The 24,140-nt window shown below is 46.6% G+C and overlaps 1 protein-coding gene across 1 annotated transcript; it reads left to right on the top strand.

Annotated features, from left to right (window-relative positions):
• Positions 1–3,391: 3,391 nt before the first annotated feature.
• prkg2 (protein kinase cGMP-dependent 2) lies at positions 3,392–23,808 on the top strand. Its single transcript, XM_035639959.2, has 19 exons — positions 3,392–3,570; positions 4,392–4,921; positions 7,669–7,835; positions 9,895–10,008; positions 11,484–11,589; positions 12,486–12,549; positions 15,571–15,648; positions 16,987–17,081; positions 17,187–17,255; positions 17,383–17,481; positions 17,792–17,942; positions 18,733–18,869; positions 19,581–19,670; positions 19,818–19,959; positions 20,164–20,327; positions 20,432–20,554; positions 20,935–20,997; positions 21,447–21,513; positions 21,887–23,808. The coding sequence occupies exons 2-19, from the start codon at positions 4,401–4,403 to the stop codon at positions 21,980–21,982; spliced, it is 2,346 nt and encodes a 781-aa protein (XP_035495852.1). The 5' UTR covers positions 3,392–3,570; positions 4,392–4,400; the 3' UTR covers positions 21,983–23,808.
• Positions 23,809–24,140: the final 332 nt, after the last annotated feature.

Genomic DNA, 24,140 nt, shown 5'->3' with positions numbered 1-24,140 from the left:
GTCTTTTTCACAAAACAGGAATTGTGGGGAGTTAAGCTGCCGTCACAGTCTCCGTATCTTAAATGGAAGGTGTGTGTGTGTGTGTGTGTGTGTGTGTGTGTGTGTGTGTGTGTGTGTGTGTGTGTGTGTGTGTGTGTGTGTGTGTGTGTGTGTGTGTGTGTGTGTGTGTGTGTGTGTGTGTGTGTGTGTGTGTGTGTGTGTGTGTGTGTGTGTGTGTGTGTGTGTGTGTGTGTGTGTGTGAAGAGAAGAAGCCGGTCACTCCACCTGCTTCGTGGTTGTGCTGCCCCCTGGTGTTTGTTTAAACCCTTTTATTTTTTTTCCATGTTATCAAAAGTATAGTTTCCTCTCTTGTTTTTATTTTTTTATTTATAACTCTGTGTAGTCCACATTGCGTCCTCGTGCCAATATTCACTGTTATTTTATTTAATTTTGTACCAGGTACATAACTCATGCTCGTGTAGTCTTCAGATATTGGCTTCATTAGTATAATCTTTTATTTGTCGAGGCACCAGCTCAGAGTATGAAGTTAAATATATTTGACTGACGTGGGCTGTTGCCTCGACGGCTCCTCTCTCACAACAGATTTGCTGCCGTTGTTGTGATTTATTGTGTACATACTGTGTTTTCCTCTTTATTTCCCTTCACCGTGTTCATCCCTTCGTATCTGGACTGTTTGAATTGAACAGAGGAACCAATTTATACAATGAGTTAGTTGTGTTTCAAAAGAGAAAGTTAATAAAATAATGTTTAAAATCATCCGATGACTGTTTTTCTATTATTTTTCTTGGCATTTAATTTTGAAATCATGCGTAACTAATACAATTCAAGCTCAAATGTTCACTAATGTATGCATGTATGTATATGTATATATATATATATACATATACATATTTACATATATTAATATAGAAAAATATACCTGTATATAGAAACAATACAGTACATAAACAACAAAGAGAGAATGAACGTTTTTCATATAGTTTCCAAGTGGAAAAATAAAACACTGTCTTTATGTTAAATCAGAAATATATTGATGAGGTATGTTTTAGTAAAAAAGGTTTATTATATATATTATAATATTTGTTGGAGACAGTGGTCATGTGGTTATTCTTTGTGTTTCTCTTTCTGATGCAGGTGAACGTTATTTCATGGAGGCAGGAAATAAAAGTACACGTTTGGCTCCATCAAGTGGCCAAAGACCGTCAAGACAAGTGAGGTAATAGAACAGTGAGACAGCACAAACTGCAGAGTTCAAAGTGTGATGCACTGGTGTACGTACCTCTATACCTCCCTGTATGTACCTATATACCTCCCTGTACGTACCTTTATACCTCCCTACACGCGTGTATGTTCATACCTACGTACTTAAATACAACCATATCCTACTCATCTACATTCATACATACATACATACTGTACATACCTACCTAAATAAATACATAACAACATCCATGCAGTCACATGGACACATGTCTACCTACATACTTGCCTGCCTATATTCATGCATACATATATACCCTATCTACATACTTACAATCATACCTACATTCATGTATGCACACATATGTACATACATACATAAATATATACTTATATACAGTACCTCCCTATATTCATGCATAAATATCTGCATGCATGCATACTTACCTTTATTCATACCTACATACATACAAAGACACACGCCAACCTATATTCATGCATACATACCAGCTGTGGCGCAGGAGGTAGAGGCGGTTGTCTGCTAACCAGAAGGCCGGCGGTTCGATCCTTGCTCCCCCCAAAATCCAGCCACGGATCAATGTGTTCTGACCACACGTCTGCGCCACAGTCAACTCCGACTGGTGGGTTGAAAACCTGACGAACTCTGCAGCCAACACGGGTCAATTCTTCCAATCTGAACAGTGTTTACTGCCAGAAGGCCCTTGAGCACGTGGCTGCGTCCCTAAATCAGCCGACGGGAGGAGGCCCGTCGCTCAGGTTCCCTCTTCCCTCGTTCAGAACGTGTCCTCACGTCGTCCATCTGCCTCCGTCTCTGCAGGTTCAGGTTGGGAGTCGGTGGAAGCTGCGTGGAGTTATTGTTATTTCTATGCTGCAGATGAATCCGCTCTGGCCACGAGCCACGACATTGTTCTGATGTGACCGTGGATGGAATCTGCTGCGGGCCAGGCCGCTCAGACACACGCGCGGTGGGAAACCCAATAAATCATCTGTGGATGTGAAGGACTTGTCTGGCTTGTCCCCGTGGAAACAAGAAAAGTGAATGCATCATGTGACGCAGGATGAAGTCAGAGAGAGGACTGGTGACATGGTTCATCAGCTGGACAGAAAAATCAAGCAAACTATCTTGAAGCAAAGGATCAAGGTAGTTTGAAAAGAAACGACCAGTATGACTTTCACAGACATATAGATCTTTATATTCGCTGTATATTTTTTCATTTATTCATCTCTTTATTTACATTTCTATTGAGATTCTTCTTTTGACAAACTAATAGTTAAACTATAGATTTCTGAAGTTACTGTTTTGGATTGGTCACAGTTGTTTTAGGCTTCAGTCGCTTAAAAAGTTGCTCTTTTCATTACATCTTTAAAATTAACGTATTTGAACAGAATTTTTTAAAATAATTTGTATTTCTCTTAATTTTGTAAAATATTTTTATTTAAGGACGAGCTTGAAAAACATCTTAATCTTAATTAGCCTCCATAAAAAGGGTTAATATCATAATGTTTTTGATGTTTGGATCAGAAACCTAATAAAAAAATATTTTCCATTTTATTAAAAATAATTTTAAAAAAGGTATTTGATTTGACATCACAGCCTCAGACCTCAGCTGTCAATCATAACCCGGACCGGGTCGCCGCGCAACGCGAGAGCGCGCACAGCGCAGACCGAGGAGGAGGAGGAGGAGGAGGAAGAGGAGGAGGAGTAAGAGGAGGAGGAGGAGGAGGAGGAGGAAGAGGAGGAGGAGGAGGAGGAAGAGGAGAGGAGGAGGGGGAGGAGGAAGAAGAGGAGGAAGAAGAGGAGAGGAGGAGGAGGAGGGAGAGGAGAGGAGGAGGGGGAGGAGGAAGAAGAGGAGGAGGAGGAGGAGGAGGAGGAGGAGGAAGAACAGGAGGAGGAGGAGGAGGAAGAGGAGGAGGAGGGGAAGAAGATGCGACCGGTGCGAAGGAGGAGAGGGAAGTGGAGGAGAGCGAGGGGGAGGTAGAGGAAGAAGAGGAGGAGGAAGAGGAGGAGGAGGAGAGGGAAGTGGAGGAGAGCGAGGGGGAGGAAGAGGAGGAGGAAGAGGAGGAGGAGGAAGAGGAGGAGGAGGAGAGGGAAGTGGAGGAGAGCGAGGGGGAGGAAGAGGAAGAGGAGGGGGAGCACGACAGGGGGAGGGGGAGAGGATGCGACCGGTGCGGAGGAGGAGGAGGAGGAAGAAGGACCGTGTCTGTCACTGATGCTCGGATGCGAGCGGATCGTCTCTGGCTGCACGTCGTCTCTCGTCTCTCGCGTGAAGAGCGCGACACCGGCAGGTCCTTTCTCCGAGCCCGGACTCGAACAGACGGACGAGGAGGAGGCGTCGCGTCCAGCTGCAGGTGCGACATCGTCCTGAGAGAGGTCGACTAGTGAACTGTCAAGTTTTTATATATATATAAGTAAAAAATATAATTTCAATAATAGTCTTGTGATGAAATATACATCCTCAGCTATTTGCAAAAAAAAATCTGTTACTGGAGGAGATGTTTTTTGTTGAAAAAGAAGAGTTGAAATCAAAAGGGTTAATGAAGCAGTGATTTGGATTTTCAGAATAAAGTGTTGGAGGAAGAGTCGATCTGGCCTCGGATCAACTCACTGTATCCCGGCAGGAATGTGATGAATGAAGTCCACAGTGTGTGTGTGTGTGTGTGTGTGTGTGTGTGTGTTTGTGAGTGGGCGACTGGCCGCACACAACAAAAACAGGATTGTTCCCTGACATTTGTTCCCCACGTACACACTGTACACACTGTACACACTGTACACACTGTACACACTGTACACACTGTACGCAGAGAGAGAGATTCGTGCTGAGAGGAATCAAAATTGTTTCTCACTTCTTTGATTAATGAACTATAATTATTATGAGCTTCCCTCCCGATTTCAGCGTTTCCGCCGGCGAGAGCAGATATCAGGGAGTGTCTGTCGAGGTAATGTAATACTTCCTGCCTTCTGAATAATTAATGGAGAGAGACACTCTCTCTGACCATTATGTACCGATCCGCTCTCTCCGGTTCTCATCTCCTCACAGCGTCAGCTCTTTTCATCTGAAACCTCACTCCCCGGCTTCCTCAAACAGAACCTGTCTTTCTTCCGTGCTCCCTCCTCCTGCGATAATAAGCAAATACTGACATTTCCAATCCAATCCCTCGTCTCCCCGCAGGTGATTGCCATGGGGAACGGTTCGATGAAGTCAAAGCGGTACAAACAGGCAGACGGCTCCGCCGCGCCCGCCGCCCCCAACGGCCGGGCCCACGGCGGCTTCAGCATCTCGTCCCTGGATTCCCTGAGGGCCCGGGTGGACGAGCTGGAGCGGGACGGCAAGAGGAAGGACGAGGAGCTCAGCGCCAGAGAGCAGCAGGTCAGAGGTCTCCAGGAGCAGCTGGCCAAGCAGACGCGAGCGCTGGCCGAGCTGAGCGAGGAGCTGCAGAGCAAGTGCGTCCAGCTCGGCAAGCTGCAGGACGCCATGAAAGGTCAGAGCGGAGCCGGAGCCGCCCTGGCGTCGCGGGCTCCCTCCATCAGAGCCGGCGGCGGGAAGGGCAGCCCCAACCTCGGCGTCCGCATCAAGGAGACCCTCAACAGGAGGAAAGGGGCCAAGGCCGGGGTGTCGGCCGAGCCCACGTCCAGGACCTACGACTCCAGCGGCCTGCCCAAGTTCTCCTTCGAGAACGCCCGGGTACCGAAGGACGCCAGGTGAGATTTGTGTCTTTTAGGAAGGTTTTGGAACCGAGACGGCAGGTGAAGGCTCATAATCCCTGCAGGCTCAGTCCATCTCAACCTCAGGTTTCTAAATGCAAGCAGGGGCCGGAGTGGGTGGCAGGTGGGAAGTAGGCAAGAGGCAAAGACTTTGGTGCAAAAAGGAAAAAACAGGAAGGTTAGGGAGGTTCCTAAGTGAGTGAAATGACCCTGGGGTCTCAGTGTGATAAGAGCTGGTGGAATTCTCTGAACGCTCAGGAAAACGGTGCTTCAGTGACGTCCTATCTTATCCCCTTCGATACACTGGCTGATCCTTCAGGAAAGGAAACGAGGAGGCAATGCAGTGAGGAACCTTCCTTAGAAAAGCATGACTCAACCGCAGCCCCTGGTTTGACCTTTTGCCTTTAAAGACCCCCGTAAACAGACTTCAGTACAGCTGGGTGTCATCTGCATAACAATAGAAATGTGTGTGTGTGTTTTTTCTTTTAATATCACCTAAAGGAAGCAAATATAAAGTGGAGAGTATCGGTCCCAGCACAGAACCTTGTGGAACTCCATGACAAACTTTTGTACTAATGGAAGATTTGTTGTTGTCAACGTTGACAAACTGAAGACTAGACTAAAACCGTTCTAGTGTTACGTTACCGCAGTACGTCACCAGTCCAAAATCACGTGAACGCCACCGCTAGATTGACAGCTGGTACCGTCCAATGGGTGCAGGTTGCAGGAGTAGGTGGACGTGCAGTGGACGAGCTCTCCGTCCGACCACACCCCCTCGCTCCTCCAAATATGGTCACTCCTGGTTTCAAAAAACCAAGATGGCGCTGGCCAGAATTCTCAAGGCTTCAAAACGACCGTTGACAAACCAATGGGTGACGTCACGGAGAGTTGCCGCCAGGTAACTAGCTGGTCAACATTGAAAGTCATGATGTCGATACGCTCTCCGCTGTCGAGAACTTCTCACCATCAACTTCGCCCACGCCTGCGGATTAAACCGACAAATCGGAGCGAGGAGGGTCCCTGTGCACCGGTTGGGGAGGGAGGCAAAAATTCAAGGAAACAATTTTTTGATAGGAAGCACAAATAGGTAAACTCCCCCCTGAGTGCAGGATGAGTCACCATACCGTTGAAAGTGTTTTACAGGAGGAGAAAAGACAGATTCAGATGTTAAACAGCCTTCAACACCCTGCCCACGTCTCGTCTTCATCTCCCTCGTCTGACTCGTGTGTCCACTCGTCTGCATTCGGCCATTTTTGTTCTTAAATGCCGGCGAACACAACGGGTGGATTGGGACGCGTCCTTCCTATCGTCTTTTCCTAACCACTATTCCTTGATCTCAATGGAGTTCATACTCTTCTTCTACTTCTTCTGCTTCTACTTCGGATTTAATTATCTACGTTCAGACTATTTAATATTGCGGAGTGTCTATTTCCCCTTTCCTTTGGCATAGGAAGCTCCAGTGTACCTTATGCTAAGGGAGATAGGAAAGGAAGCATTGAGGCACCTTTCCTAAGCACTTGGAGAATCCGAACGACTCTTATCACTGCCGCTGATCAAATACATCCGGGTGACTTTGACCGCACCCAAGTCAAGTTATCACCAGAGTCGTGTTTTACAGTTGTGATCTGACTCAGAGGGGGTAGAGAAAGATTCATTATGATTTAATCCATCTTCATCTTTAATGCATGACCCCTCCCCCCTCCCCCAGTCATGTAACACATGACGAGCTCGGTCTGACGGACGGACGGAGGGTTATGAAATGAGAGTCTTGTTGTATTTTCTTACATGAAAGCCAAATTGCCTTTTGTGTCATTGAGTGTTCTCCAGCCTGTACAACATGAGCCCCCTGCCCCCCTCCCCCCCTCCTCTCAGTCTAATCCTCATGTTTAAAACACATGTCGCTAATAAGCCCAGAACGGATTACAAAACCAAAACTCATGTAAATGAAGCAGTGTGGAGCTCTCGTGCCGACCGGCGCCTTTGAAGAACAACTGGACTCTGGCAGAGTAACGACGCGACGGGGCGGGAGGAGAGAGAGAGAGAGAGAGAGAGATGAAAAATAAAGAGCGGGATTGTCATCTGTTCTCGTTTCATGAAGCCCAGAGTGATAATTCAGATAAACAGAACTCCCAGCGCTCCACCTCCCCGAGATCTCGTGATCTATAGTTTTTTGCGTTCAACCGGGGCTCCTGACCTTCCGTCGGTTTACTGCTCCCCCAAGGTCGCGAGGTCTTCTTCTTGCGGCCCCCTTCGCCACGCAGCTGTTCAAATGCACAACGGTGAACTTTTGACAGCTCCTGATGGTTTTTTGTTCTTGCGGGCGTCCACATATCTGCAACCAGCAGTGGGAGAAGTTTAACAGTAAATTATAGGTAATGTATCAAAACCACAGTGGCTATAATACTACGACTACAAGCTAAGGTCCAGTACTACAGTGGCACATGGTACCGAGACAGTCTCCTTAAATACAATGTGCACAAACTCAAATATTTGCTTCTCCAAATACCTTTTGGAGGAAATGTCATTTTTAAGATTTAACATTTTTCTTCTTATCGAATAAAAAGTTGCCAGTTGGTTTCTACCAAATGAATCTGCACAACATTTCACACACTCTTAGATCAGCCCACTGCGTACTACTCTCCAATGACTCGTCGGAAAGTCTTAAAACAAGCGCTACATTATAATCCTTTTAAAAAAAAAGTCAGAAGTAAAATGTCCAACTCTCCCTCGTCCTTTGCCGACAGCGTGAAGAAGCTGCTGACCGACGCCCTGAACAAGAACCAGTACCTGAGGAGGCTGGAGCTGCAGCAGGTCAAGGACATGGTGGAGTGCATGTACGAGCGCACCTACCAGCAGGGGGAGTACGTGGTCACGCAGGGGGAAGCGGGCAACCACCTGTTCGTCCTGGCAGGTACGTTGTTCAACCCCTTGTTGATGATCATCACCAGCTGCAGGTGAAAACCCGCCTTTAGATTCAAACATCACATGATGCACAAATGTCCAATAGGAAGCAGAAGCATCACGTGACAGGGTGGCCAATGGTGAGCCACGAGCAGGTTGTTTCACTCCTGGACGGAGTGCCAATCAGTGGGCGGAGTCTGGAGGATGGAGAGTGTTGGTTCTCCACCAACTGCAAACGCGTTCAATTAACTTGTGATGAAATCTGGTTCCTTGTGGTCGTTGTTCTATTATTTTTCTGAGCTTAGGCGGCGGCCATGTTGTTGGGCCACAACACGATAAGAGAACGCCACGTGATTGGTTGTACAGTAGATTTCCGTTTCCTTCTTCTTCCTCTTTGGCTTCAGCGGTGGTTGGCAAAACCATCGTAATAGAAGCGTCATCGGCACCTCGAGCTTGAGTTTTTTTAAAATGTGGCTTCTGAAACCAATATGTTCTTCATTTTGATATTCACTTGAGTCTGCAACGACTACGGACCCTGACCTGATTAGTTCAAGTTAAAATGATTTCAACGCAGCGTTGAAATTCTCTCAAAGTGTCAAATCAAAGAACGTACATGAGATGTCACATCGTTCTCCGCCATCGTTAGAATTCCAGGAGATGTTGACGATACGCCAGCGGTGAATGGTAGACGACTGTACAGTATGAAGAGTCTTTGAGAGTTTGAATGTATTGTCAACTCTGGGCCTCTGGGTCGTATCAGTTCCATCAGGAAAGGGAGAAAAACTGAAACTGAAGACTGGAGTATTTTTAGTCTGCGTTTGCGTGTTTGCCGACTGCGAGGTCGGAGCGTCGGAAATCAACAGTTGAAAACCTGAAATTAGCAGAAGAATCCGAGACACTCTCCCAAACCGGCCTGTGGTATTTCAGAAGGACTATTTCTGGACGCTCAGTCTCTCAGTCCATTGTGCAGCCCTGTCGCGACCAGCGGCCAATCAAATCATCTCTGCATCGAGCCGCCTTTGGATTTGGTTCCGTTCCACACAGATTATTGAATCCAAGCTTTTTTCAAGTTAACTTGTTTTTGGCCTGGTCAGCGTCTTGTTGGCAGGTGAGACACCGTGTGAATTGCTCTGCTTCACCAGGACGGACGTGGCAGGAGAGTGAAGAAGTTCATTCTGGACCCAGACGCAGAGGGAAGTTCACCAGAACCCTCGTATTCAACTCTCTAGCCTTTGACTTCTGTATCTACTTTTTCATTTACGTGAATAACTAGGCAACTAATTTGTTTTTCAGACGACCACATGGTTCGTCTTGTGCCCGTGTGGCTGGTGGTAAAAATGTTTTATATAAATTATATTTCTATAAAGCAGCTGCCAGAATATTACAAACTGTAATTGTGATTTAACAAAATCTGAAAAAGCAACTGGGAATATTTGACAATTTATCACAAAAAATAATCTTTTGTCAGCTGAACTCTTACTGAGGTATTTAAAGGCACGATTAATGATAATAATAATAATAATAATAATAATAATAATAATGATAATAATAATAATAATAATAATAATAATATTGTGAACTTGTTTAATGAAGTCTTTAATTTTGAGTAAAAATGTATGCTGCAAATCATTCAATTCCAGGGTCGCACACGAAGCAGGACAACAACAAAAATAATATAAAATATAATATATATGTATAAATAATAATAGATACAAAAATACGTGTTCTGTTAATGTTGTTGGAGGATGCAGGTGGTCGGGAGGAGGAGATGTTTCTGTTGTTGTTGTTTACTTGTCTTATATAAAAGAGATAGTTTTTAATTCTTTTAATAATATATATTATAGTGGAGTGTTTTTTTTGTAAAAGGTAAAAGAATAATCTGGTAGATACTAATTACAAGAAATGTTGGAAGTAAAACCAGCAACTGGCCCGGAACTGAATGAAATCAGTGTCATTGGATTCTGTCTGTAGCATCACGTGACTGTCGCGGGTGTATTTCTTTCTGTGTCCTTTCTGTGTCCTAAAAAACAACAACTATTATTGATTGTCCCTGTTGTTGTTTTTCACAGAGGGGAAGCTGGACGTGTTTCAGCACAACAAGCTGCTCACGTCGATAACTGTGTGGACCACTTTTGGGGAATTAGCGATTCTGTACAACTGCACGCGGACGGCGTCGGTGAGAGGTAAAGACTTCCACTTGTGTTTCCTCGAGTCGCTTTCACACACACACACACACACACACACTCACACACACACACACACACACACAAACACACACACACACACACACACACACTCACACACACACACACACACACACACACACACACTCACACACACACACACACACACACACACACACACACACACACACACACACACACACACACACACACACTCACACACTCAAACACACACACACACACACACACACACACACACACACACACACACACACACACACACACACACACACACACACGTTACTCCAACCCTGAACTTTTCTAGACATAACCAGGAGAAATGACCCCAATGAGGAGGAGAGGGTGGTCCGGGTTATCCATCATGTCCGGGCCATGAAAAACTCTTTGTCCATTTTCATGTCGATCATAAGAACAACTGTCGACTCAGTCCTTCAAATTTCTATTTGGCACATTTCCATCTGAAGGGAGAGGAGTTGTGTGATGGGGATGCACAATAACTAAGAATTAAAAAGGGAGAATGGCGAAGGATTGACGTCGGGAAGCCACTGACGGATTCTGGTCCTTGTTCTACCGGTGACAAACACACAAAGTTAATGATGTCATTTAAGTAATAGAAGGAGCAATATCGTTTGTTAAACTTCACATAATAAAGGTGAATCTGTCCCTTACCCTTTATTTTCACCACACTCTCGAACCTCCCCGACCGCCACGCGAGTCGCCGCGACGACTCCTCAAAGCCGAGGATTCATCCGGTAGCGAGAGCGGGAGACTCGGACGCAGGTCGTTGGAGCGAAGTAGACGAGGGAGTGTTTACAAAGGCCCTGCGTCACATCCAGCGCTCGCCGTGCACTCCCATTGGTTCTCACCTCCTTGGCATTTGGAGAGCGCATACCACGTACCCTGTGAGCGCTCTTTGTCCCGGGGTTTGTATATTTAACCAAGTAACTGACTGGCGGACCCTCGGGGGGGGGGGGGGGGTCACCGAGGTTGACCTCGGTATTAAGGGCGAACTGGAAACGCCGTGACAGTTTGACAAGTCCCTTTGAGAGAGTTTTTACATGATAACAGATGAAGTGGATGAAGGGCAGCTCTGTCTCTGCTACCGGTTCGTGTCCGGGCTCTCGCGGCCGCTTCCTCCTCCTCCTCCTCCTCCTCCTCCTCCTCCTCCGCCGCCGCCGCGCCCCCGGAGCCAGAGGCCCCCGCGTGACTCAGCGCCCACACACGGATCGCCCTGTTGTTTTTCTCACCTGCTTCTCGTCCATTTCACAAAACAAAGCAACACATTCCTTCCCTGGTGGCGACGGAGGGATTCAATGAGACCAGAACGTGGAGAGAGAAGAAAAGGTTCATCGTTCCCTTCATGGTCATGAAGTCTGTGGGCTCTGTGCCCCCCCCCTGTAGTATCTGCTGAACGTTAAATCGTTCTTCTGACCAACGTGATGTTGCCGTTGCAGCGGTGAACAAAGTGCGGACGTGGGCTCTGGATCGGGAGGTGTTCCAGAACGTCATGAGGAGGACGGCCGAGACGCGACACGAGCAGTACCGCAACTTCCTGCGAAGGTCAGCGCCCAGATACGCCCCTGCTACAGCATCACCGCACAGTTATGACTCTTGTTAACTGATAACGTACAACAGATTTCACTACACAATCGGCCGAGGATGACGATTTGATGAACAATACATTGTTTTTATAGACCAGCCAATTGCGTTAGGGGTTAGGGTTAGGATATGGTAGAAAATATAGCAATTAAACATTAAATCAATAATATCTGATTGTTTGAAAATACAGCAATTAAACATTGAATCAATAATATCTGAGTGTTTGACCCCGACACATTTGGATTTTCGGGGGTCGACATTAGGGAGTAAAAAAAAATTGCGATACCAATATATTGGTCAATATAATTATTGAAAGAAATAAATTGGCAATAATCTCTAAGAGGTTGTTTTCGAACCCTTTTGACAAAGACATTTTATTGAGGCTTAATATTTTAACCAAAAACAATATTATACATAACAAAAAAAACCCAAATACAACCAAAAATATATATACCTTGAAAATATATCTATATATTTTTTAAAGTAATCTGTCAACATGCATCTTTTCCGCAGTGTTTATTCAGTGTATATAGTAAAATGAAAGTTTTTGGTGACCGACAGTTTTGGAACCAGGTTCAGTTTGGTCAGATTCCTCATTTCAGAGCTCCGATGAATTCATGTAAATATTCTCTCTCTCTTTGAATCATTTCCGCCAACTACTCGGAAAAATCAATCAATCGTAAACTGCAAACGTGAATAAGAGCATTGTTAAATATGTGTGCTATCATAAAAGGAAAAAAATGTAACTGGGTCAAAGTCAAGATCATATAATTTTGACTTTTGAATGAACAGTGCGTAGAAAAATGTCTCTGTGCAGAAACGGATGTTCATCACCTGTGTTCCGTCTCCTCCGTCAGCGTTTCGCTCTTGGCCAATCTCCCGGAGGACAAGCTCAGCAAAATCGTGGACTGCCTGGAGGTGGTAAGTTATTCTGTCGAAATCTCTAATTCCACTGGCGGCACACTTTGACTTTCTCGTCGTGGTGCCCAGCGGCTCTCGGGAGCAGATAGCCGCTGTCAAAATATCATTACCATTTGGCCGTGTACCATTACGGCGTGTCAGCGTCTTCTGGCCGCCTCCGCCCACAAGCGACCTCGCTGATGAAGGGCGCCGCTGTTACTCCTGTCGTCGCCGGGCGCTGTATATTGTTACCGTAATTATTTGCGCAAGGCCCCAGAAAGTGTTTATCTTTTTCTAAAAGACGTGCGAGCGACAGGCGTTTGGTGCGAGAACGTGCAAAGCGTGTAAGAAAAGGAGGGCGTGCGTTGAAGGACCAGGACGTCTCCAAGTGATCGCTGCTCGTCCTGCTTTGGTCCGCGACGGGGAAGTTCCTTGTTCAGTTGTTTCCAACGGAGCCGAGGGGGTTCGGAGGGGGCGGGGGGGGGGGGGGGGGGCGGAGGGGGCGGAGGGTCCAGAGGGGGCGGGGGGGCGGGAGGTCCGGAGGGGGCGGAGGGGGCGGGAGGTCCAGAGGGGGCGGAGGGGGCGGGGAGGTCCGGAGGGGGGGGGGGGGGGGGGGGGGGGGGGGGGTCCGGAGGGAGGGCTGTAACCTAATAGTGGTGCAGATGTTCGCCGAGAACTCGCCAGATAATATTGAAGCTTCTTGTCAAACAGCGGGGTCGTGGAATTTGGTGTGTGTGTGTGTGTGTGTGTGTGTGTGTGTGTTGGGGGTGGATGGGGGTGGATGGGGGGGTCTAATGCACCTTCTCCTTCAGGTCCTCAGGCTGATCTGCAGATTGGAATTTGAACTGGAAAGATTCAATAGCCAACAACAACGAGAGCGCTGTTCAAAGTGAAAACATTAAGGGGGGGGGGGGGCGAAAAAATAAAAGATATGATAAAAATAACTCTTAATCTTTTCATTCACACTCGTGATCCTGGCACGCGCCGTCTCGTAATGTCGAGCCCCCGGAGACGCGGAGCGGGGGAATAACTCGAAGTTAATGATATTTTCATTACATTAGCTCGGAGAAAAGGAACACACACACACACACACACACACACACACACACACACACACACACACACACACAGCAGCCTCCCGTAGATACACACAACCAACCAACTGTCTCAGGAAAATGTTTTACTGACGTTATGAAGTGAGAAGTCGAGTCATTTTTCTCGCGGACTTCTATGGAAGCAGTCGCCCTCTGCTGGTCATTCCAGAGAATGCAGGCTTCCGGGCACTTCTGGTCTGTCAGACATCATGCAGCCAGATGTGGCTCGTGGCTCAGGATAGAGGAATTGGTACGACACCATCAACGTGCTCACTCTTTTTGTTCACTGGCGGTGAAGAGTTGTATGATTCAGGACGCTCGGCGTCGTCCTCTCTCTCTTCTCGCTGCCGGACTGAAAGTACCTCATTTTTGACACACACACACACACACACACACACACACACACACACACACACACACTCACACACTCACACACTCACACTCACACACACACACACACACACACTAGTGGCTCTGTCTAACAGATGATGACGATGAAGAGGACGTGTGTGATTGTTGGGGGGTCGAGGTACTTGACATATTTTTACGCTCTCAGGCTTTTCTGTTTTACGGAAAAAACTCGTGTCTTCCCTGAAACACTTGACCCAAGTGTCCGGACCCGACACTCGGCAGCCTGGTATAACAAACACAGGGACGCGATTCGAGCGCCGTCGCTCCCCCTGCTCAGTCCCCTGCGTCGTCCAGACGGTCTTTCCAAACAAAGGCCTCGGCGCCTCGTCGTCTCCGCTCTCAGGGGCCGGGGGCGTTAACACTCGTCCCCCCTGAAGCGGGAAATAAAGACGGGACGCGAACGAGCTCGGGAGGCTCGAGGAAAAGTCCCCGCCGGGGGGATGTCCACGCGTCCGTCCCACAGAACGTCTTCGTCCTGGTCACCTTCGACCTTTGCACTTCACCTTCTTCTTCATTTAAAAGATGCATGAAGCAGTCGGGGTGTGTCGCGTCGTACAAGCTGTCGCAGGCCTGTCAGACCGAGAACACGGGACACAGACTCTCCTCCTCCTCGGCTTCGCTGCGAGCCGGAGGAGAGTCTGCTGATCGGATGCTGTGATGCGCTAATGTGGTTTCTTCACCTTCCACTTTGCTCATCGCGTCCGGGCTCATCGGGAAGTCGCACACTGTATCTGGATGCCTCATTTATCGCCATGGTGACGGAGATTTCTCCATTTGTATCGGCCGACGTGCATTTCTCGTAATGGACAGAATGGCCGGACACGTCTGACGCAGGCGTCTGACTCCTGATCTGAATTTATGTGCGTTATTACTTAATTAGCTCATATTGAGATTATTAAAATTGTAAAACTCGTACGTGAAAAAAATTGACTTGACTAGTACTGAATTGCTTAGTTGGTTGAACGCCTGAAAAAGAATCCAGAATTATTAAACTCGTGTATCTTTTTTAATACTTTGTGATTTTTAGAACCAGTTGGACGACATCTCTGTGAAAATGTCTGATGCTGCTCTATAGATGAAACGATTTACAAATGATGATATGATGAAGACATTCATCATCTCACTGCATTTTTGAATACGCACTTTTCATAAATGCTCACCCGGGGCCAGTGTCAAACACGCACATTGACCGCCATCAAATTTCAGGCGGTGAATCCTTGAGCGTGATCATGAAAGGCCCCACGACGGACGTTTAAAACATCATTATCAACATGTTCTATTGACCGGTATCTGATGTGTCATTAACCCCACGAGCCCCCCCCCCCCCCCCCCCCCCCCCCCCCCGACCAGCAGGCTGAGACTCTCCGAGTGACGGAACATCGATGGTGGCCTGACTCCAGCTCTCCTCCCGCAGGGGGGCCGGCTACCAGGAATCAGCCCGACCGGGTCGATGGTTAAATCAATGTAACGCTTCAGTTCTGACCGACGTCTAATGCCACCCCCCCCCCCCCCTCCCCCCTCCCCTCTGTCCTAACAGGAGTACTATGACAAGGGCGACTTCGTCATCCGGGAGGGGGAGGAGGGCAGCACCTTCTACATCCTCGCACAGGGGAAGGTAACGCGTCCTTTCTCCAACGTCACCCTTCGTGGTTCACGAGAGCACGGTGGATGATATTTCTTGCTGACAGTTCGTGTGTGTGTGTTAATAAATATTTGATTATCTCACGGGACGTTTCTAAAGTCGTCCGTGAAACCTCGAACAATTGAATTAGCCCCTCTTCAACGGGGCATGACCTTCATCATCTACTTAGCAGATGTGTTGCTGCCTTCATGTGAATGAGAATTGAATCAATATGAACACAGAGGGAACTCTATTCCACGGACAACGCGGTGCCGTCTGCTGCACTGCAGAGATTTCAGAGGCTTTCTTTCCGTCTCGACAACAACGACGACAACGCTCATTTGGGCCGGAGACGCGAGACAGGATCTAAATCCCCCGGCGCCTCGGCCGGAGACGCCGCCGCCTGACGTCTTTGTTGTCCTGAAGCCGCCTCGTGTCTTCGCAGTGAAGGCTTTTCTCCTCAGTCAGCACCAGTGTTGAATGGCAGCGGAGATAAGAAAAACAACAACTAGACTCCCAAAGAACCGTCCGTATCCTCCTGCGAGTGAATCTGCAAACTCAACGGAGATCTGGAACTCTGCTTTGGATATTTCGTTTTTGGGCAAATTGCAAATGTTTTCCTTCAACAACAAACCAGTTTCTTTTTGGGCCGACGCTCCAACAAAACAATACGTTAGGTTCAAGCTGCATGTGCGTCCGGGAGGTGTGGGACTCACAAACCCCACCCGCCCCGTCTGATAAGTCAGCAACCTGACACCGGGGGGTCGGGGGGGGGGGCAGGGCCGCGTCCACCGGGGACTCTCTAAATGCCATTAGGAGCCAACGCCAGACAGCGGCTCCTCAGCACTAAGCCAACCACACCAGAGAGAGACACATGTTGTTTTGGGAGGAAGGGGGCTAATACAGGAAATGGCTCCGCTACCCAAACCCCCCCCCCTCTTGTACCCCCTGACCGGAGGGGGAATAAACTCTGAGAGCGGCCTGCCACCAGAAAAAACAAGGAAAGCGAAGGGTCACGCGGGGTCAAACGGGACACTTAGTTAAAACACACCCGGGCCATCGTGGCCACATGACGTCGTCGAGGCCTTTCTCCAGGCTGGAGGACGCCACGCCAGGGATGTGTGACCTCCACCGGGTCGAACCGCCTCACGCATTACAGACGAGTTTGAACAAACATCAAGGCCGCTGCCGTCTTTTCCCTGAAAAGTGCTGCTCGCTCGCCCATCATGTTCCAATCACTAGAATTGAATGTGTTGATTGTTTTTAAATTCTACATGTGCGAAAAAAAATGATGTTGACGTGAAAAGGGTTTTTTAAAATGCCGTCGCGCAGGTGAAGGTGACGCAGACCACCGAGGCCCACAAGGCGCCGCAGATCATCAACACGCTGCACAAGGGGGAATACTTTGGGGAGAAGGCTCTCATAAGGTAAAGACCGACTAAGTGTCTCGCCCTCCTGATCCTGGAACCATTATCAGAACAGTTGCAGGAGCGAGAGCCGTGTGTATTCATCCGTGCGAGTGTCTCTTCCAGCGATGATGTCAGGTCAGCCAATATCGTCGCCGACGAGAACGGGGTGGAGTGCCTGGTCATCGACAGAGAGTGAGTGCAGTTTGGACAACGAATGCCAAGTCTGTCTTTGTTCCCTAGATCATCGCGTGAAATCTATGGTCCGTTCCAGTGGTTCTTCTACTGTTGACGTGCAGCATTTCCTCTTCTTCTTTTACAGGACATTCGATCAGACAGTGGGAACCTTCAACGAGCTGCAGACGTACCTGCAGGGCTACGTGGCAACGCTCGACCGCGACGACAAGAAGAGACACGCCAGGTAGACGCAGTCCACATCCTGCAGATGAAACTTAGTTCAAGAGGACAAGCTGCCACTGTAAGCGGAGCTGGCAGAATATAGTGGGGAAAAAATGATAATCTCGTACGATGTAATCGGGTTATTGAGGTTCGTAGGAAGGAGGAGATACGTTTGGGGACAGGAGGGAGAAAGGGACTTGATGGTTGAAGAGTTCTTTGCACGATGAGAAAGTAAAAACCAGAAACAAAACACATCTGGTTGCGTCCTAATTTGGAATTCCACGGATCACACGTGGTCGACGTCCCTCTTTCCGTCTCTTGTCTCCGACCAGGAAGTCGGTGTCACGCCACCAGAGTCAGTCGCTGCCGCCTGACGTGGTCCAGCTGAAGGACATGGTGTCGGTGTTCCCTCCCTCCAGGCCCTTCGACCACCTGGAGGCCATCGCTACGCTCGGCGTCGGCGGCTTCGGACGAGTAGAACTGGTATAAGACCCTAAACTATCTATCTATCTCTTTATCTATCCATCTACCTATCGTTCTATCTATCTATCTATCTACCTATCCATCCATCCATCTATCTATCTATCTATCTATCGTTTCTATCTATCTATCTATATATCGTTCTATCTATCTATCTATCTATCTATCCATCCATCTATCTATCTATCTGTCTATCCATCTATCTATCTATCTATATATATACCTATCTATCCATCCATCGTTTTATCGTTCTATCTATCTATCTATCTATCTATCTATCTATCTATCTATCTATCTATCTGTCTATCCATCTATCTATCTATCTATCTATCTATCTATCTATCTGTCTATCCATCTATCTATCTATCTATCTATCTATCTATCTATCTATCTGTCTATCCATCTATCTATCTATCTATCTATCTATCTATCTATCTATCTATCTGTCTATCCATCTATCTATCTATCTATCTATCTATCTATCTATCTATCTATCTATCTATCTATCTGTCTATCCATCCATCTATCTATCTATCTATCTATCTATCTATCTATCTATCCATCCATCTATCTATCTATCTATCCATCTATCTATCTATCTGCTACATGAAAATTGTCACTTTCATTATTAACACGCAATATTCAATATAGCAATTCTGATTTATCTCAGTTAGCAGGTTAGCCTAGCTGATAAAATGATAATATCGTTCAGCTGTGCTTTGAATTCCCCTCTTAGAAAAAGGTAAAAAAAACTTGAGAAGGTTTCACCTGGTGATGATATTTCCGTCTGCAGGTGCAGGTGAAGGGCAAAGACGTCACCTTCGCACTGAAGGTCATCAAGAAGAAGCACGTGGTGGACAACAGGCAGGAGGAGCACATCCACTCGGAGAGGAAGATCCTCGCCGAGGCTCGCTCGCCTTTCGTCGTCAAGTCAGTCTTGCTGCTCGGCCTCGAAACACGTTGCCATTTTTTTTTTATCCTACATGATTAAGCTCTGCTCCATCAGTCTGGGGAAGCTTATTAGCTTTTGACGAGATCATGGTCGAGGCCTTCCAGCAGATTACATCTTCTGAATCGGGGTCGATGGCAGCGACTATTGAGACGTCTGCTGTGAAAATGAAGTTATTTTGTTTTGAAATATTGCAGCGGTAGCTTTTCTTTGCCTTTTGAGAGAGTAATGATCCGGTTGCACTGTACGCGGTGGCGCAGACTCAGATATTAAAGCCATTCTTCACTTTGTCAAACACTCTGACCTCCTCTTCATACCCTCTGTATTTACAGTATGTTTACATTTTTCATATGTGTTAACTACTCTCTCTTCATATTCCTAATCTATTTTCGAGACTCATGTTAGGTGATCTATGTGATTTAAGACTATGTTGGGTGAAAGTTAAGGTCCCTTCCATTGCCTTACGTGTCAAAGATATTGAAAACAATTTACTACGTTAATACAAATTTTCCACAGTAATGTCTTTAAATATAATATAGTCAATTGCAGGACATTGTAATAATCATCTAGGGAACAAATTTAGGTTTTAACTACAGCCTGAAAATTGAAAACACTGTTTAAAAATAAATAATAGAGGATCATGGATAATGTTCTGTTTACATGAAGGTCAAAACTTGCTTGTCTTTCTCCAGACTGTATCGTACGTTCAGGGATGATAAGTATGTGTACATGCTGCTGGAGGCCTGTCTGGGTGGAGAGATTTGGAGTCTGCTCAGAGACAGGTAGGAGAGACCAACCACTCACTGAGGCCACTGGTGCCATCATAACGTAAAGTAATGGTATCATTGTTCGGTTACCGTCTAATGAATGAAGGCTCTGCCTGTCAGTGGGTTCAGGCGGATCTATATAATGACTTGAATCATCTGCAGGGGAAGCTTTGACGACGCCACCGCCAGATTCTGCGTCGGTTGCGTCACGGAAGCTTTCGATTACCTCCATCGCAAAGGAGTCCTCTACAGAGACCTGAAGCCTGAGAACCTCATGCTGGACACCGAAGGATACATCAAACTGGTGAGCGTGTTGCCGCGGTGATTTGACCATATTCTGTCTGTAAAACATGTAACTACAAACCACAATTTCCAGGCTGTGTTTCTGAAAAATTGGTCTTAGAATCTCGTCGTAAAGAGTCCGATCACCTGCGAGTTGTGAGGATCTCAAGAACGCCGATGGGCATCTGAAGTCCTACAGGTCAATTGATCAACTCTGCCTTCCCAGGTTGACTTTGGATTCGCCAAGAAGATCAGATGTGGCCAAAAGACCTGGACCTTCTGTGGGACCCCGGAATACGTGGCCCCCGAGATCATCCTCAACAAGGGCCACAACTTCAGTGTGGACTTCTGGTCTCTGGGCATCCTGGTGTTTGAGCTCCTTACGGGCAGGTCAGTAGTGCACCTGTGCTCCCAGTCTGCACATGAACAGATATGATGCTGTTGAAAACTTCCACCAGGGCTTAAAGAAATCTCTTTTTCCCACCATCCCACAGCCCTCCGTTCTCAGGGAGTGACCAGATGATGACGTACACATTCATCTTGAAAGGCATCGAGAAGATGGACTTCCCCAAGAAGATAACCAAGAGGCCCGAGGACCTCATACGCAAGCTGTGCAGGTACAACGTCACACGGGCAGAGCGTCGTTCAACCAGTAATCTGAAATCCACCACTTCTCACTTCTCCACTGACTACTCGTACGCTGCCTCTGAATTTCTCAGAACACATCACAATGATGGGCGATGCCCCGACGAATTGTAGAACAGACAAAAATTTGACATGAGATGGGGCTTGACTGTGTGGTCCAAGTCAATTATGCAACTAAATAAAGAGGAGGCAGTGACTTCGAGTGTCTAAGCACTTGGAATTTACCTGAACAACTAAATGGAAATCAGACATATTGATGTCTAGGCAGCAATATTACAAAAATTTTAACTCCCAAGGGCCTTCGGGCCAAAAACAGTAATTTACTAATTTCTCACTCTGGTGAATTTTACAGGCGAAATCCCTCGGAGCGACTGGGCAACCTCAAAAATGGAATAACTGATATCAAGAAGCACAGGTGAGCGGGGACCGACTCATTTTCCTGCTGATCTCAATGGGGAGATTAGCTGCGCAAATTAGCGCTAACTGAACATTATGAATGTCGGGCCAGTGGTTTACGACCTCAGCAATCAGATAATCACTGTACGTACTGTACAAAAGCAGTGGGCTGCAAAACGTATTGAAAAGACTTAGACTAAGGTCTTATCAGGAAAGTTTCCCCTCATGAAGACAATATAAGGTCTACAGGGATAAAGAATATGTTATTTTTTAAATGTGTTTATGACCTTAGGCAATTCATCTCATAGGGGTTTTTCCTTCTCAAAATACCCCCTGGAAAAGAGGCTTGAAGCTCAAGGAAAATCTTTACAAAGGTTCCTAGTCTCAGAATGTCTGTCCAGGAAGAAAGAGGTAAAAGATTTTACTCACAGACATGTTTATATGCTCTCTGTGTAATTTGTCTGAAAGGTGGTTCAATGGTTTCAACTGGGAAGGACTGAAGGCGAGGACTTTAGTGTCTCCACTGAAAAGAAATGTAAGTAGAGATTTCTATCCAAACTTGTAAAAGTAGGAGTCTTTGCGAGTCCTAACACAAAGCAAATCAAATGACAGAAAAGCACAGACAGAGCTTTAATGATTGTATTGAGCTTTAACATGTAGTGTTGCTGTACCTTGGAGGAGGCAGCTACAGTTGAGCTCTTCTGCATGTTTTCCTGTTCACGCACTTTTGGTTTTACAATCAGAATCTCAAGGTTCTTTCAGAAGATATCAGCTGAACGAAGGAATTGGACCTTGAAAATCTGTCAAATTTGGATTTTGGGTGTCCAACATTGGTTTACCACTACTCCTGGGTTCTAAACTAAACTCTGAAACTCAGTAATTCCTCCCCTGTCTTCTTCTTGTCACAGGTCACAGGGCCGACAGATCACGGCTACTTCGACAGCTACCCCCCAGATGAGGACAATCCTCCTGATGAGCTGTCTGGGTGGGACATGGACTTCTAGGAGCCTCCACTCCGGTTTTTAAACCAATTTCCTTTTCAATCCAGTCCTCACAACTTGACACCAAGAGTTTCATTTGAAAAGTGGGGTTTTAAAGGCGACGTTACATCAGAGAAATGGATAAACACTCACCTACAACCGAACAGCTGCTAGTGTTTGTGGTTGGGAAGCTGGTGAGGGATCAAATCGTTGTTGCTGCATTTATGACCCTGGACGGTTTTGGGGCACCTGTGTGTGAAATGAAGCAGACGCAGTGAAAAACATCTGCATGTGTCACTGTAGAGTTCAGTAACGAGAAGCAGCTCCGCGTCGTAACTGGTTCCAATCTTGTGTCGACCTTGAATTCATTAAAAAACAAAAGAAACTTTGCTTTTCAATGGCAAAGCTTGGACTTAATATGTTCAAGTCTTCTTCAATACAGCAGGATGTTCCCTTAGTAAATCATGGACTCATTTAGAGTCATATAGACGACAAAGCACCGTACACTACAGTATTTGGGGGCGTGGATACAGTGTGAGTGACAGAAGGTACCGTCTAATCGGTTTGTGGTTGCAGGTCTAGGTGGGCGCGCAGTGGACGAGCTCTCAGTCAGGCCACACCCCCAGCTCCCACCTCTGGTTCCAAAATAAACAACATGGTGCTGGTCAAAATGCGAAACTCGAGGCTCACAAGACCAACGGGTGACACTTCAGGTTTTGGTTAGAACTTGCCCCTCAGAACATGCACGTCTAATTCTTTTATAAAATTTCAATCACTGGGTTTTGACGTACACGTTTTTGGTGTTTGTGGCGCCCCCTACAGGCCATTGATTACAATACATCCACCCGCTACAGCGTGTTGCAGCTGCAGCAAGTCCAAAGCTCCGATGTTTGTCCAGTTCAATCAAGGAAGAGAGAGACGGTGGCAAGTTAACAACATTCTTGTAAAGACACGGTGCCAACAACAGAGTGAAGCGTCTCCAAGAAACGCTCTGTTATCTTGGCTGCAGTTTCAAAGTGGGTGAAGTTGCAGGTTACAGCTTAATTAGTGTGTGTGTGTGTGTGTGTGTGTGTGTGTGTGTGTGTCCTTCTCACGCTTCGTCCCGTCAGTACTTTGGAAGGAGCGAGTCTCGAAACGGATCACATCTTATTTCACAGTATTAGGTTTTATACATTCCTTAATCAATCTGCACCCATTTAATAACCTTTGAACAGAAACCTCCAAATGTTTATTGTTCTCCGGAGCCGTCACGACGGCCGCAGATGTGGCTGGTCGGGGGGGAAATTTGCCATCGCAGCTGCAAAGTCTTTTATTTCTCCCAGCTGAGCAGCTGAGGGAGTTTCTGTGATTAGAAAGTTTGCAGGTTGTTTATGGCGGCGGAGGAATTGAAGTGTGTGTGTGGGCAGAAGATAAGAGTACGTGTGGAGAGCGAACGCAGGCGGAGGACATTCCCCTTTAAACTGCGTAGACGGCGTCGAACCACAACACACGAGTCTCCCAGACTCCATTTTTAATTTGAGCAAAGAAGCACCAGGAACTCCTTGGTGTGAGCTTCCCTCCGCTGGGGGCTCGACTTCTGAGGCGAAGCAGAAAACCTTCAGGATTTACTCGGAGGAGATCCTCAAAAGTCTAGACGTATTTTTTTCCCCTTTTTAAACAATGAAGGTTTCCAGGGAATCGACTTGTGGACCATGTTCCTTTGTATATACTGTAAAGCACCATCATCCAAAATACACAATTTGTACAATCTGTGCTACGTGTTCCTGTGTGAAGCTTAAAAACTGGGCGAGGGAAGTTTGTAGATATCACACATATATTGTGTGTATATATATATATATATATATATATATATATATATATATATATATATATTCTGTGTGTACGTAGACAGTGTTTAGAAGCACCTGAAATCTTTGGACGAGACGTGGCCTTAAGATAGTGACGTATTTCTGGATACAACTGTGTTTTTTTTAAATTGGGTTTGCTGGTTTACAGGACACCCGAAATAAAACATCCATCGAAAAGGTCATTACACTTTCATTTTACGGCAACGAATTCCCGAGGTGTAATGGAACGCAGCATGAGTGACAGTTGAAGACCAAACGTTCTGTACATGGAGGTATGTGTCTAGGTTTCGCTATTGAATTTCAGAAAGGTTGATTTTGTATTAAATGGAGAATGG

This window comes from Scophthalmus maximus, chromosome 19 (genome assembly GCF_022379125.1).
Source record: "Scophthalmus maximus strain ysfricsl-2021 chromosome 19, ASM2237912v1, whole genome shotgun sequence".
Taxonomy (NCBI): domain Eukaryota; kingdom Metazoa; phylum Chordata; class Actinopteri; order Pleuronectiformes; family Scophthalmidae; genus Scophthalmus; species Scophthalmus maximus.
The sequence above is the reverse complement of the archived record's forward strand: the minus strand, read 5'-3'. Positions and strand labels throughout refer to the sequence as shown.

What these genes read in the sequence shown, in the direction of transcription:
- prkg2 (XM_035639959.2), top strand. Translation starts at nt 4,401, where the DNA reads ATGGGGAACGGTTCGATGAAGTCAAAGCGGTACAAACAGGCAGACGGC. An exon ending in CGGGTACCGAAGGACGCCAG is followed by an intron (nt 4,922 to 7,668) that starts GTGAGATTTGTG and finishes CTTTGCCGACAG; the next exon opens with CGTGAAGAAGCTGCTGACCG. An exon ending in GACAAGAAGAGACACGCCAG is followed by an intron (nt 17,482 to 17,791) that starts GTAGACGCAGTC and finishes GTCTCCGACCAG; the next exon opens with GAAGTCGGTGTCACGCCACC.